At 44.5% G+C, this 14,455-nt stretch overlaps 1 protein-coding gene and 2 pseudogenes across 1 annotated transcript; 2 read left to right on the forward strand and 1 right to left on the reverse strand.

Annotated features, from left to right (window-relative positions):
• The first annotated feature begins 464 nt into the window (after positions 1–464).
• Positions 465–6,317, forward strand: Tmem136 (transmembrane protein 136). Its single transcript, XM_023704141.1, is given in 3 exon segments — positions 465–474; positions 5,468–5,729; positions 6,087–6,317. Coding segments are annotated over 3 exon segments (381 nt in total). The 3' UTR covers positions 6,196–6,317.
• A 5,365-nt stretch (positions 6,318–11,682) lies between these two features.
• Positions 11,683–14,455, reverse strand: part of LOC101561480 — an 8,274-nt pseudogene continuing 5,501 nt past the window's right edge.
• On the forward strand, positions 12,688–14,082 carry LOC101560691 (annotated as a pseudogene).

Raw genomic sequence — 14,455 nt, forward strand, 5'->3', positions numbered from 1 at the left:
GAACTCTTTTAGCACAAAAGAGAAAAACAGCAAACTCATGTTAGCAAGTGTGTCTTGCTGGCATGTTGCAAGGTCCAGGGTAGTGCCCCTACAGCTGAGATCTGGATGCTCACCTGCACATACGCTACAGATAACAAGGAGTACACGAATCTTCCAATAACCTCATTGCTTGCTCCCTTTCCTAAGTGAATAAAAACAAGGTGAACCAAATACTCAGGGCTCTTTTTCCAATATTAGGCATGAAGTTTCTGGCCCACTTGTTCCAAATTATCTCTACATCTATGTGTTCAATCTAGGTTTGTTACCCTCTGACTAGGTATTCCTAGCAGGCTGATTTCCTGCAAGGATGGGCTTAAGTAGAAGGTTCACAGTGTTGGAATCATTCTTGTCTGAATGTCTCTTTCCCAGGCACCAGAGGGAGCACATATCCCTTGCTGGCCCTTCTCGTTCTGTAATCCAAAGGTATGGCACTAGGTGGAATCCTACCATCTGAGGAACTGTGGCCTGTCCCAGAGGGAACTGGCAGCCAAGAGCTTAAGGATTTGCTCTGGGCTGGAGCAGCAAGTGTCTGAACCCAAGAACAGTGAAAAAGCTACACAGAAAAAGTCTTCAATAGAATCCTAGAGCAGAAATGGATGTGGATGCCTAGAAATCCCAGCTTTCTGGGAAGCACTAGGATGGGATATTTGAACACAGCCTGTGCAAATTATTAATTAATTAATTAATTTTTCCCCATAATTTTATTGATAAACAAATTGCAATGAGACAGTTTCAAATCAAATTGGTAGGACAGTTTTAATAATTAACACATTGCATACATTCTTCCTAGTGGTTAATTGCTGTACAAGATGCAGACATGATATCCTATTTACAAACACCATTAGAAGCAAATTATTAATTTAGCAAGACCTTTTCTCAAAAACTGAAAAGGGCTTCCCCTCCCTTGCAGGACAGCAACACCAAGGCCTCAACTGCCCAGCTCACCCTGACACAGTTACCAAGGGTGATTCTGGTATAAGAAAAGTATATGACAATGCTGGAAGGGTGTTCGCTTCAGATGCTACTACTTTCTTGAAAAAATTGAGACCATCCAGACTTACTAATGGGAAAAATTGGGGATTTAGCTGAAACAGATGGTGAAGGCACCCTGAATGAGAATTCTTTGTTTTCTGTGTGTGGCATGTGCCCAGAATGGACTGAAGGTTCCTCTGAGTAACTTGAACCTCTGTTCCTCCACTAAGATTCCACGATAACAGTGGTGCTTTGCTATCCAGTGGTGCTTCTACAGTTGAGCTCCAACAGGCTGTAAAATCTGAACAGAAGTCCAAACATGATGTACATTTTGATTATGTTAAGCTCAGAGAATGGATATTTGGTGATCAAGTAAAGCCAGTGATGCTAAACATTAAGTTACCTGGGAAAAGGCCTGGACGTGTTAGCTAGATGAATGATACTGACCATGATGCAATGATTGATGGAGATGAGTTTGCAGCAATAAAATTTTCCTTCTGATTTTCATTTGCTTTTGTCAATGCAAGAACTTTTGTTCAAGGGCTATGTTATGGGTACACTACTACGGGGACACAAGAGAGAATTTTTCAGGTTAGATCCCATATTATCCATACTCCGGCTAAATGGCAGTTTAAGATCAATGACTCAAAGGGCTCATATCTGTACAACTGCCCTTTTGAGTCCTGGAAAGCAGCTGCCGCTGTGTCTATCCATCCTCACATTGTGCCAGTTTTGGTCACCTAGTGTAAAGGACACAGTGGAGTAGCTAGGTGCAGGACATCTGCCAAAAACCTAGCAAGCCTGGGTACACCTGCAACTGGAACGTGTCTCTGTCCACAGCCTCGGCCCACAGTGCTGCACAATTGTTGACTATGCAGTGGCTTCTAAATCTGCAAGGCAGTCTGAGGTTAACATAATATCCTCAATAAAAGCAGTGACACAGAGTGTGGCTGGGCACAGGTGGCCAGGTCCTGGCCCACCAGGCCACGACACGAAGCTGGGCTACACTAATAGCCTTGTGGCAACATCTAGAAGGTCCACTTCCTGCTCACCTGGGTGAAGGCAAATTGGTCCTGACTGCCAGCGTCACAGTGAGACCTTGCAGCCATTCAGCACTATCTATTGGCTTCTGCATGAGTCACACTGAAGGGCTCTGTTTGGGTGTATCATTCCTGCTTTTTTCAGTTTCAAGACAATCTAGCTCATTTCTCCATGACCTCCAGGCACCCAGTGCTGTTTCACACCCACAACTCGCAGAGTATGCATGAGAGTCAGCAGTGCCTGCTGTAGAAGCCTGCAGACTATGGGTTTTATCACTCCAATTTGCAACTGGAATTCTCCCCTGCGTGGTGTCTAGGTGAGAAGCAGTGACTATGTCCACCCTCAGTATATATGTAGGTAGCAACTGGAGAAATTTGAACATCATATGGTCATGGGGGCAGACCCCCAATACCCTAAGTCACCTGGGCCTTCTGTGCCATGATGCAATTGCCTCCAGTCTTGCAAAATGGCATTATTCGCATGGGCTCAGCTAGGGGGAGGACAATAAATAGCCAATTCCATAGGTGGCCTGCAGTCTCCACGGACCCCCAAGAACCAGGCACCTCAGTCAACCTAATCGGGGCAAAAGGTGGCCAACATCACTTCTTATTGCTTCCCTGGGGCTGCTTTAGCCTTCTGGCTCAGGCTCATTGGACTGCTCAGAGTGCAACTGCCCCCACAGGGTCAGCAAGATGTCCAAAGCCTGCCACTCTAACTTATCTGTGGCTGGGCCAGCAGGGGTGGCCAGAGCTGGTGCCAACTGCCCTTAGGGGCCTCACAGGCTATCCTTGGGGGAATGGTCCTACTCACCTTAAGCTCTGTCCTTTTCTCTTTCCTTGGTACACTTAATACAGTTCTCATTTTACCTTAGTGCTCACTTACACATCTTCCAGCCTGGCCAAGGCATCCATGGCATTGTGGGTCAGGTGATCTGTAAAGGGGCTAAAAGGGCTGTTGCTGATCAGAGTGTGCCCACCAGCCCACTCATCAGGATCATGTTCTTCATTCATGCTGTTAAGAGCTCTGCATCTGGGCCAGGATTCTGCAGTACAAATATCATTTGCCATGTGTCCATTTCATTCAGCACAGGTAGCAAATCTTGATAAGTGAGCTTCAGAGATAGCTCAGCAGTCTAAGTACCTGCCTAGGCAAGCTCAAGGACCTGGGTTTGATCCCCAGTACTGCATGTTGTGCCAACCCTTCCCTGTGCATGCTGAGCCTGGCCACCAAGACTTGGCATAATGGTGCGTGCCTGTAATCCCACGACTGAGGGGGCTGAATCGGGAGGATCATTATGAGTCCAAGCCGCATCGTGAGACCTTGTAACAAATACATAAAATTTAAAAAAAAAAATTGAAAGGTTATTTAATGAATTGCTCCAGCAAGGATACATAGATTTTTTTTTTTTTTTTTTTCATTTTGAGATAGGATCTCACTTATGAAGTTCAGGCTGGCCTTGGGCTCATTTTGTAGCCCAGGCTGGTCTGAAACTCCCAAGGATCTTCCTGTTTCAGCCTTCCAACTGCTGAGATTACAGGTGTGCACTACCACACCCAGCCAACACATGGATTTTTTTCAAGCCAGACGAGCTTCTGCCATCAACCAATATGTCACTCTGATTGCCTGCTTCTGTATACATTCCAGGAGGGGCTGTGCTTGCCACACCTTGCAACATGAACTCTCCACAGCAGCCAACCATTGGCTGCTCGGGGTACTCATCTACCAAGCCCCACGTGGTCTCCTTACTCAACAAGGCCACCTGCCTCTTGATTTATGCAGTGGAAGAGAGTGAAGAAACACCAAGTTCCCCACCCCGCCCTTTTACAGTGATGGGGAGGAATCTGTCTATCTATTGCTTCCAAGTCTTGCTGGGTATTTCCAGGCTCTAAATAGATTTTTTTCCCCCCTTACCAGGGCTCTACCAAGCTGCCAAGAGGTGGCTATAGGTAGCCGTGGTAGGCAGGGGGTCACTTTTCAGCCATCCTTCAGGGCTTTCCCTAGAATTCAGGTGCTGTTTCCACCACAATAGGTCCACTCATCTGAATTTGCTGCCTACTATTCCAGTTGTTGGCCCACTTGGGGGGCCCAAGTGGGATTTTCACAGATGAGATCCCCAGGTTAGAGAACACATATGTGCAAAACAACAGCAGGCAGAGCAGAGCAGAGCACAAGAGCCCTGGGTGTATTTATTGTACCGGTTGTCATCTCACATTACATTCTTCATGGTAGTCTCATTGGCTCCTGCAGAGTTGTCCATGGCTAGGTCATAATTACATGATTATATGCTACTGCGTACTTGTGCTAGAAGAGCAGGGTCACGTCCTCAGGTATTCATAAGAGCCTGGGGTTTGATGCAGTTTCAGTGATTTGCCACAACTGTGCACAGGAGAAAGAACCTGTGGCTATGTCCTTGCCTCCAACTTTGGCATCTCTTAAAATGTAGGTGGGATCACCTGCAGAAAAAGCAGAATATAATGAAAACTTCTTGAAAACAGATAGAGATATACATTGGATTTTTGTCTTGATTGGACAGCCATGAACTCTTCCTGAAAACAGGTTTACCTTCTACCTCACTAGCCCATATTTGTGCTTTATGTGAGCCAGAGGACTGTGGGAAGACTCCAGAGGATCAGTCTGCTTTGGTTTTTCCCTTAACCAAGCATCAGTTCATAAAGTGCCTGGCTGCTCCTCACATTCTGAGTCCTGAGATGATTCCACCATGAGACAAGATGACCACACAGAACATCACAGGATCAAGTCCTGTGGCAGATTTCTCTGCTATTAAGGAGCTAGATACTCTCAACAATGAAATAGGTGATCTGTGTGGGGAAAAATACTGTGGAACATGACCTTAACTGCAGACATGATACTATTAAACAGAGAACAAGTAGGATTCTGGATCTTCAGGATAAAGCGTAAGGGGACAGAAAGAAACGCGCTGAGGAGGCCGAGCTGATCTCATCTTTCCAAGCTGCAGACTGAAGAGTCACAGATCTCTACTTAGGAGTGAGAACTGACCAAAGCTACACAAGAGCTGAGCCACTACAGCAAGGAACAGCAGACCTGGAGGAGAGTGGACCAGGAAAGGCTCAGCTGGGACCTCCTCCACGGCACCTGCAACTTCACAGCAAGGGTCTTTCTGTGAGTGGCCTGAGGTGACCTGTGAAAATGGTTTGCTACTCTCTCGACCCAGAAAGCTCCCCAAAATCATGCAAATCAAGAAGCTCAAATTTTCATTTTCACTTTAAGAACATGCATGAAACTGCCAGGCCATCAAGGCTATGCATATCCGAAAGGCCACCAAGTATCTGAAGGTTGTCACATTAAAGAAGCAATGTGTGCTTCCTGTTGCCGCGATCCAGGCCCTAGGCTGTGGGCACCAAGGCGCCCGAGGCTTGCGGGAGCGCCTGGCCAGCCCTCTGTCTGTAGGTGCTGTGCAGTCTGTGTGGCTGGCTCTCACTCTACACATCTTTCTGCCACCTGAATAAGCACCGAAGCTATGAGTGGAGCTGCCGGCTGGTGACATTCACCCACGGAGTCCTCTCAATAGGCCTCTCAGCTTATATTGGCTTCATTGATGGCCCATGGCCTTTTACCCATGCAGGATCACCCAACACTCCTCTCCAGGTTCACGTTCTGTGTCTCACCCTGGGCTACTTCATCTTTGACTTGGGTTGGTGCATCTACTTCCAGTCTGAGGGTCCCCTGATGCTGGCTCACCACACACTGAGCATCTTGGGCATCATCATGGCCCTGGCACTTGGGGAGTCGGGCACAGAGGTCAACGCAGTCCTCTTTGGAAGTGAGATCACCAACCCCTTACTGCAGATGCGTTGGTTTCTCCGAGAAACAGGGCACTATCACAGTTTCACCGGCGATGTGGTGGACTTTCTCTTCGTGGCTCTGTTCACTGGAGTGAGGATTGGTGTAGGAGCTCGCCTCCTTTTCTGTGAAATGGTTTCACCCACACCCAAGTGGTTTGTGAAGGTTGGGGGAGTAGCGATGTACGCTGTGTCTTGGTGTTTCATGTTTAGCATCTGGCGCTTTGCTTGGAAGAAAAGCATCAAAAAATACCATGCCTGGAGAAGCAGGTGGAGTGAGGAACGGCAGCTGAAGAGTAATGGACATCTCAAGATACACTAGGCGAGGGTTGCTCCAGTTAGGAGAAGGGTGGAGTCAGCCGTGGGGACCAGGTTGGAAATCGGACTGATACAGGATCAGGCTTATAACAAACTTAGGTTTCCATAAAGGGCTAAAATTATTGATCACCTTGGTCAGCCTTCAAGCCGAGCATAAAGTATTAAAATGCCAGCTTCCACAGTGACACAGTTGTTGAAAGTGAGGACTGTCAGTGGCAGCTTGTCCAGGTCAGCGCTGTGAGGCGAGAGCTGCTGGCATTCCTTTTTGTGTGCAGTGACCCTAGGTTCTCTTGTCCCAAGAAGGCTTGCTATGCCGACAGCTTTGAAGGGAACCTGAAAGGAAAAGTGCTGTTTCTTTTTACTTTGAGAAGTAATTCCTTTAATGTATGCTTATTCCTGCTTTCTGTGTAACAATCTGTGCAATTTTGCTACATGATCTATTGAGTAAGGGACTATGAGGAAGAGCATGCCTTTGACATTCTGAACATTGGCTCAGGTAGCTGGATTCTTTAAAAAGGTGAATGTAAGGGCCAGTGAGATAGCTCAGCAGACTGAGCACCTGCTTTGACAAGTGCAGGGACCAGGGTTTGATTCCTGGTTCCACATGCTGCACCGCTGCCACCACCACTACCACCACCACCACCACCACCACCACCACCACCACCACCACCAATCCTTGCTCTGTGCCCCAGGGCATGCTGAGCCAGCCATGGAGTCTCGGAGTGGTGGTGCACTCCTGTAATCCCAGCGCTTGGGAGACTGTAAACAGGAGGATCACTACAAGTCCAAGCTGCGTAGTGAGACCCTTTACCAAATAAATAAATGAAAAAAGTACATAAAAATAAAAAGAAGAATGTTTATATCTGCTGTGTCATAGGTCCCTGAGACTACCCCTACTTCCATGATTCACTAACAACATTTACAGAACACATCACATAGTCTTACAGCTTTAATCTATGGTAGTGAAAGGACACAAAGAAGAACCAGCAAAGGGAAGGCTGTAGGAGGAGCATCCCAGTCAAGCCAAGCACAAACTAAGAGTTCTGTGCCATTTGGCTCCCACTGGATGTGCTTAATTTCTCTAGTATTGACTTCTGATGATGTATGAAAGGGAAATTCATTTAGGACTTGGTGCCCAGCGTTGGTGTTGGGGGCAGGGCATGTGGGCAGCCTTGGCCTGGCACATCGCAAAATTCAAGATTCCCAGCAGGAAAGCAGGTATTCACCATAAGCCATATTATTTGCCCAGACAGTTTAAGTGCAGTTGCCAGTTGTATCAGTTAATGCCTGGAGCCCGTCCCACCCCTTGGAAATCTTAGTTCTCAGATACCAGCCATGGGCCAACCTTGCAAGCAGTCCTTTCCAAGGATAGTAGTAGTTCGGGCCTGCTACATTAACTCTTTTCTGCACAAAAGTTATACAGCTGGGGGGTTTGGATGCAAGATGAATGAAGTGTGGGTAGATTTACCAAGTCTTGTTGTGCGGGTTCTGCCATACCAGGAAAACTACTCCAGTTCTCAGGGCTTTTGTGCATTAATCTCCTAGGCATGAGAGGCCATGACTAAATTCCATAGGGATTTACCATGTGGATTCCACGGTGCAGGAGATGAGAGTTCAGGTTACAGCGTGGCTGCACATATTGCAAACCAGAACCAAAGACTCTAGTGTAGGTACTGGTCTCAGGGTGATGAGGCTAATTTTTATAATTTTTTTTTCTTTTTGTAAATTTCAGATACATCCCTTTTTAATATTCTCACTACCTTTTCTCCTTTCTCTAAAACAGGTACATGTCTTTAAAGACAAACTAATATGAGAAGGCCAGTCTTGGAAGAAAAAATATTTCTCGGTGTGGTAGTCTCTAATCTCACATTAGGAGCAAGAGTCCAAGCCTAGAACAAGGGGCTAGGAGTTGAGAGCTCCTGAATTCTTTAAACTAGTTTTGCTGTTCACTTGCCAGATCATTTGGTCAGTTCACTTGCTTGCTGTCCTCTAAACCTGTTGTAAGGGAATGAAATACCCTGTGTTCTATTTCATAGAGATATGTGAAGTTCTGTTAATGAATGTCTTTAATGCAGTGCTTTTATGAAAAAGAAATGCAGTATTACTCATTTATTCATTTTCTTTTTTATTTTTACCATGTTATTCAGAGTGATAGTGATCGGTTAGCTCAGTTGGTGAATAAGCAAATGGTGCTATAGAAATCAAGACCATTCCACTTGTGGCCACTGCTGATACAGATCTAATGAGTGACCTTGCAAATGGATGTCACTGGCTGCAGAAAGCATGACAGTGACTGGAGCCATATGAAGTCATTACTGTAAAAGGAAAAGCAACTTTCAAAGCATGTTAATAGGTCTTTTTTAGATGCCAGTCATTTAGTTAAACAGTTTTGGTGGGCATTGAAGTAATCCGGCAGACACAGCATCTCCACCTCTGTTTCTATTAGTGGCCCTAAAACACGGGGGAAGTTCTTTCCAGCAAAACTGTGGGCAAAGTAGGATGCTGGGGAATGCTGATTTCAGCAAAAGCCTAGTAGAATAGAGTGGGTTGGCATATGAGCTTAAGGAAAAAAATAAGAAAGAAAAGAAAGAAAAAGCTGGCTCTTGAATTTTGGCACAGTGCACCCTGTTCCATACCAGACAAATGAACAGTCTTAATCTGGTACCAATTCTTTTCTCTTTTACCCTTCAGAAGTGAGGGGATTGTAGATTTTGCTATTTGAGGCACTCAAGGTAATATATGTAGGTTTTAAAAAAATTTTTTTTAGATAATAAGAAATCTGGATAGCTGATAAGAGGAAAGTAATCCCTCATTTCAGCTTTTTCTTTTTTTTTTTTTTTTTTTTTTTTTTTTTTTTTTTGGTGGGAACCAGGGATTGAACTCAGGCCCTTGCGCTTGCCAGGGAAGTGCTTATTCTACTGAGCCATATTTCAGGTTTTCTTGATGTGTAGCTAATAACTACAAAGAAACTTCTCTGAGAGAAAAATGTGAAATGAAGATGACTCATCAGTAAGATATTGACTTTTTACATCACAGGAGAATGAAGGGCTAATTAGCCTGTACTCTAGCTGGAAAAAATAAAATATTCATTTGCCTATGGATTACTATGTAATGATAGCTAACACTGTTGAAGGATTTATATTTCAATATAATTTGTACTAAATTTTATAAAAATAAAAACAACTTTTCATAAAAAAAAAAAAAGAAGCAATGTGTGCCATTCTGGCATTGCAATAGTGGAATTGGCAGGTGCGCCAAGGCCAAACAGTAGGGCTGGACACAGGATCAGTGGCCCAAAAAAAATACTGAGTTTTACTGCACATGCTTAAACATGCAGAGAGTCATGCTGAGCTTAAGGGTTTAGATGTAGATTCTCTGGTTATTGAACATATCCAGGTGAACAAAACACCTAAGATGTGCTCAATATGGCACATGAGCTCCCCCTGCCATATTGAGATGATCCTTAGGAACAAATTGTTCCTAAACCAGAGGAGGAAGTTACACGGAAGAAAAAGATATTCCAGAAGAAACCGAAGAAACAAAAACTTATGGCTGGGGCTGGTGAGATGGCTTAGTGGTCTAAAGCACCTACTTAGAACAAGCTTAGCACAGCAAAGGGACCGCGGTTCAATCCCCCAGCACCACATGCCAACCAGCCCCGCCCCCGATGGGCTGAGCTGGCCACACACACACACACACACACACACATAAATAAATAAAATTTTAAAAAAACTTATGGCATGGGAAAAATTAAGCATAAAATAAATGCAAATAAAATTAATGTTGTTGGCTATTAAAAAAAGATTCACAGCAACAAGTCAGTTCATGCAAAGAGTCCAGTGGAATGTAAAGATCTGGAAAAACCATAGTAATCTTGAATTGAGTTCTATAGCCCACCCAGATTCTTGTAAACAGTGCTAAAGGTTCTTGTAGGCAGTGAAGCAGTCAAACTTCATGAACCTGCTGAAGGCCAGAGCAGCCAAGAGTATGAGGCTGTGCACAAGGAGTCTGTAGCAAGAATCATCCTGAATGCCCATCTTTGTTTTTTTAAAAGATTATTATTCATTCACTTTACAAAGAGATGGTATTAAATAGTCATAAATAGCCCCATTGATAGACGCACACCACTGTACACTGCACCAGCAACGAGCTCCACCTGCATTCCCAACGTGCTCGCCTGGCTCCAGCTCTGTGAGGCGAGCACACAGTCTCATTCTCATTCCGCCACTGATGTTTCAAAGTCCCTCAGACAAAATAGTTCTGTTCTACATATTCACAGGTGGGAAAAAATAAATCCATCTGCTCAACCCTTCCTTAGAGTTGAGCCTTCATCTGAGTGTCTGCTTATAAGCACTAAGCAAGTCCTGGCTCATTCTTTAAAAACAAACCAAAACCACGTAAACGGCTGATAATCTGAAAAGCTCTCGTAGCACACCAAAATGCTTATTTATACATATGTAAAAAAATCTTGAGTCAGATTTATTATTTGAAAGATAAAGAGATACTCTAACACTGCCAGGAATGGGTAATGAAAAGGAAGAAAAAACATTAAATTACTGAATTATAAAAATATTTCCTTTGGAAAAAAATTATAACAAGGTTATCATTAATATCTAAAACAAAAGAGAAAAATAAACAATTGTTCTTTGATCCATTAGTAATTTAAATAAAAATGAAAACCTCTTTAAAAGCAGCAATGATTGAATTTTTTAAAAACTTGCAAGTAATGAGCACTGTATACACTCAATTCTTTACAGGTAATTTGCAATCAAGAAAAACCCTTAATATGGCTAAGTCTTTAGTTGTTTAATTACCATATTTTTTTGCTCATCTTAAAAAATATTCCACATGACAGCTTAAAAAATAAGTGGTTATTTTGGGAAGCACTCCAAGTACTCAATCTGACTTGTCAGAGTATCACAGTTAATAGACAAAATAGGGATGCAGATGAAGTTCTTTTAACCCCAATCATTTTTACTCCAATTTTTAGTTATTCCTTTATGAAAAAGTATCAAATTAGGAGGCCAAGGAGATGGCTCAGTGGAATAATCACTTCTTTGGCAAGCGCAATGGCCTGAGTTCAAACCCCGGTACCCCCCCCCAAAAAAAAGAAAAAGTATTAAATTAAATGTACCAAATTAAAAACTTCTCACTAGTGCTGTGTCACTTCTGGATTTAACAAAACATACCAACCTGAGATAAGGGCTGACTCCATCACATGTGCCCAGTTCCTGAACCCCTACAGACTATGTCTATGTCTTCTCAGAAGTCAATTCCTGATAACCAATCACACTAAGGTATTATAAAAATATACCATATATTGGACACTCACGTTAGTATATTGCAGAAAATATATCTATTTACTGAGTAAAGTTTATTAACATTTGAATGGAACACTCTTATTTACACAGAGTCTGGGGCACTCAGGATAGCAAGGTGGCGGGGGGATCCTGCTGTGAGTTTGGAAATGTGTGGGGCCAGTGGTGTCCTGGCTCAGGGCCAACCCTCCCGGAAGGACGTGGCAGCGCTGGGCAAGGTGAGCCGGAGTTCACAGTCTGACCTGCCTGTCTCTCTGTCTTCATTCTTCTTCACTTTTGTTGTCAGGATCTAAATCAGAACCTCCATTTAGCTCTTTTTCGGTGGCTCCATTTCCTTTCCCACCATTTTCTTCCTTTGCTTTACCTTCATCATCTTCATTCTCTTCATCAGCATCTTCATCTTTTGTACTTTCTTTCTCTTTCTCATCTTCATCCCAATTATCATCAGAATCTTTATTTGATATTTCATTCTCAGACTCCTCTTCTGAAGATTCTTCTTCATAGTCCAGTTTGGCCTTCTGGCCAGGGGAAGTCATCCCCTTTGCCTTCTCTGATGCTGTAACTTGTGTGATTACAAGTATAAACTTCCCATGAAGATGTGAGAGTTTCTGGAAAGTTTTCACTCTGCTTTCCATTAGCTGGTAGAGTGTTTCTAGCTGGTGTACCTAGTCAGGCAATGTGGACAGGTATGATGCATGAACGGTTAATACACATTTCAGCCACTGAACCATTAAAACAACACTATTAGGGAGGCCTGGTAACCTCTTTGTAAGCTCTTGTAACAATGGGATAACAGCTTGCAAGGGTATCCTTAACACAGTCTTCTTTATCAGGTTTAAATTCCTAGTTTGAAGTACTTTATTTAGCATGTCAAAATCATCACTTTCTAAGCCTTGGGTAAAGAGAACTGGAAAGCTATTTGTCTTTAAAAGGTTGTCCTTTCCTTCTTTAGTATCTAGGTCCATGGCTCCCAGGCGTCTTCAATACTGACCTCATTTCCGCTTGCTTTCTACTTCTTTAGTGTGTGGAAGAGGCGGTTTGATAGCTGCATGATGTCCAGGAATCGGGGGCATCAGAAGTTTTGCTTAAGCGTTTATCACAGGTGTCCTCACCTTTGTTATAGCCATTTCTACTTCTGGGGCCCTGCAGTTTGAAGTATCTCATACTAAACACATGTGAGGGGAGGAGGCACGGCCGCCGCGGGACGCCTGGCTGGGCCCGGCTACCGGCGCGGCTCCTCCAGCTCTCGACCGCCGGCCTGCTGTTCCGAGCCCGCGGCAGCGGCGGCGGGGGCGGGCGGCATGCGCGTGTGAGATGCGGCCGCGGGCAGCCCGGACGCGAGGAACGACCCCCGCGGTGGCGGCCAAGGCGGGCGCGGTCTCCTCGGTGCCCGGCGCACGGTGCATGAGGGCGAGCACGCGGGCGCAGGGCAGCCGCCGGCCGCGCCGCTCTCATAAACATTTGTTTAGGACTCGTTCGCCTCGCTGAGGCCCGCGGCGGCCCCGGCATGGAGCCCCCGTGCGATCCCCAACCCGACGCGGCGGCCTCGGCCGCGGCGCCGCTGCGCGCCCCGGAGGTGGCGCGACTCCGCGAGGAGCAGGCAAAGGTGGTCACTAACTGCCAAGAGAAAATCCATCTTTGGAAGAAGGTGGATGATGACTATAATACTGTTCAAGAAAGACTTAATATTGGGGCTGGTGAGATGGCTCAGTGATCTAAACCACCTAGTTGGAACAAGCTTGGCAAAGCATAGAGACCGCTAAAGCACAGCACAGCGGTTCGATCCCCCTGCATCACATGCCAGCCAGCCCTGCCTCCTGGTGGGCTGAGCTGGCCACACACACACACACACACACACACACACACACACATAAATAAATGATTAAAAAAAAAAAGAAGAAAAGAAAGACTTAATAACTTGCCTGATAAGCTCTCTTACAATGTTATGGTACCATTTGGCCCCTTTGCCTTCATGCCAGGAAAACTTGTCCATACCAATGAAGCGAATGTTTTACTTGGGGACAACTGGTTTGCATAGTGCTCCGCAAAGCAGGCTGTAGGTTTAGTTGAGCACTGGAAAGAACATATAAGAAAAACAATAGATGACTTTAAAAAAAGTAATGAAAAATTTTGAATCCAGAGTTGAATTCACTGAAGAGTTACAGAAAATGTGTGATGCTGCAGGTGATATTGTTGACGTAAGGGAAGAAATTAAAAGTGACTTTGAATTTAAAGGAAAACAGCGAATTGCTCATAAACTTCATTCTAAACCAAAAACTTCAGATATTTTTGAAGCAGATTTTGCTAATAATGTAAAATCCAAGGATTTTCTTGCTGATACAGAACTGTGGGCTCGACTTGAGGAACTAGAGAGACAAGAGGAATTACTGGGTGAACTTTACAGTAAACCTGACACTGTGATTACAAATGGAGAAGAGACAACTTCTTCTGAAGAGGAGAAGGAAGATGAGAACACGAATATGACTGTGATGCAGCAAGTAACAGCCCTCCTTACTCCTGGCAGTTGTCCTAAGGGTGTTGCAAGTTCAAAACTACTCAGTGGTCAGGTTTGAATAAATACTGGAAAAAATACAACTTTAAAATTCAACGAAAAGAAAGAAGAAGCCAAACATAAACAAAAGAACAGCTCTGGCAGTGGTCATTCTGCCCATGAGTTGCCTACAATCAGAACTCCTACTGACATTTACAGTTTTTGTTGATGTTGTGAATGGAGAGTATGTCCCTCGTAAATCAATTCTCAAGTCTCGAAGCAGAGAGAACAGTGTGTGTAGTGATACCAGTGAGAGCAGTGCTGCCGAATTTGATGAAAGGCGGGGAGTTTTGAGGAGTGTTAGCTGTGAAGAAGCCACTTGCAGTGACACCAGTGAGAACATTTTGGAAGAAGAACCACAAGAAAATGATCAAAGGAAACCTTTGCCCTCATTG

Source organism: Octodon degus, unplaced genomic scaffold, assembly GCF_000260255.1.
Source record: "Octodon degus isolate 3935 unplaced genomic scaffold, OctDeg1.0 scaffold00189, whole genome shotgun sequence".
Taxonomy (NCBI): Eukaryota; Metazoa; Chordata; class Mammalia; order Rodentia; family Octodontidae; genus Octodon; species Octodon degus.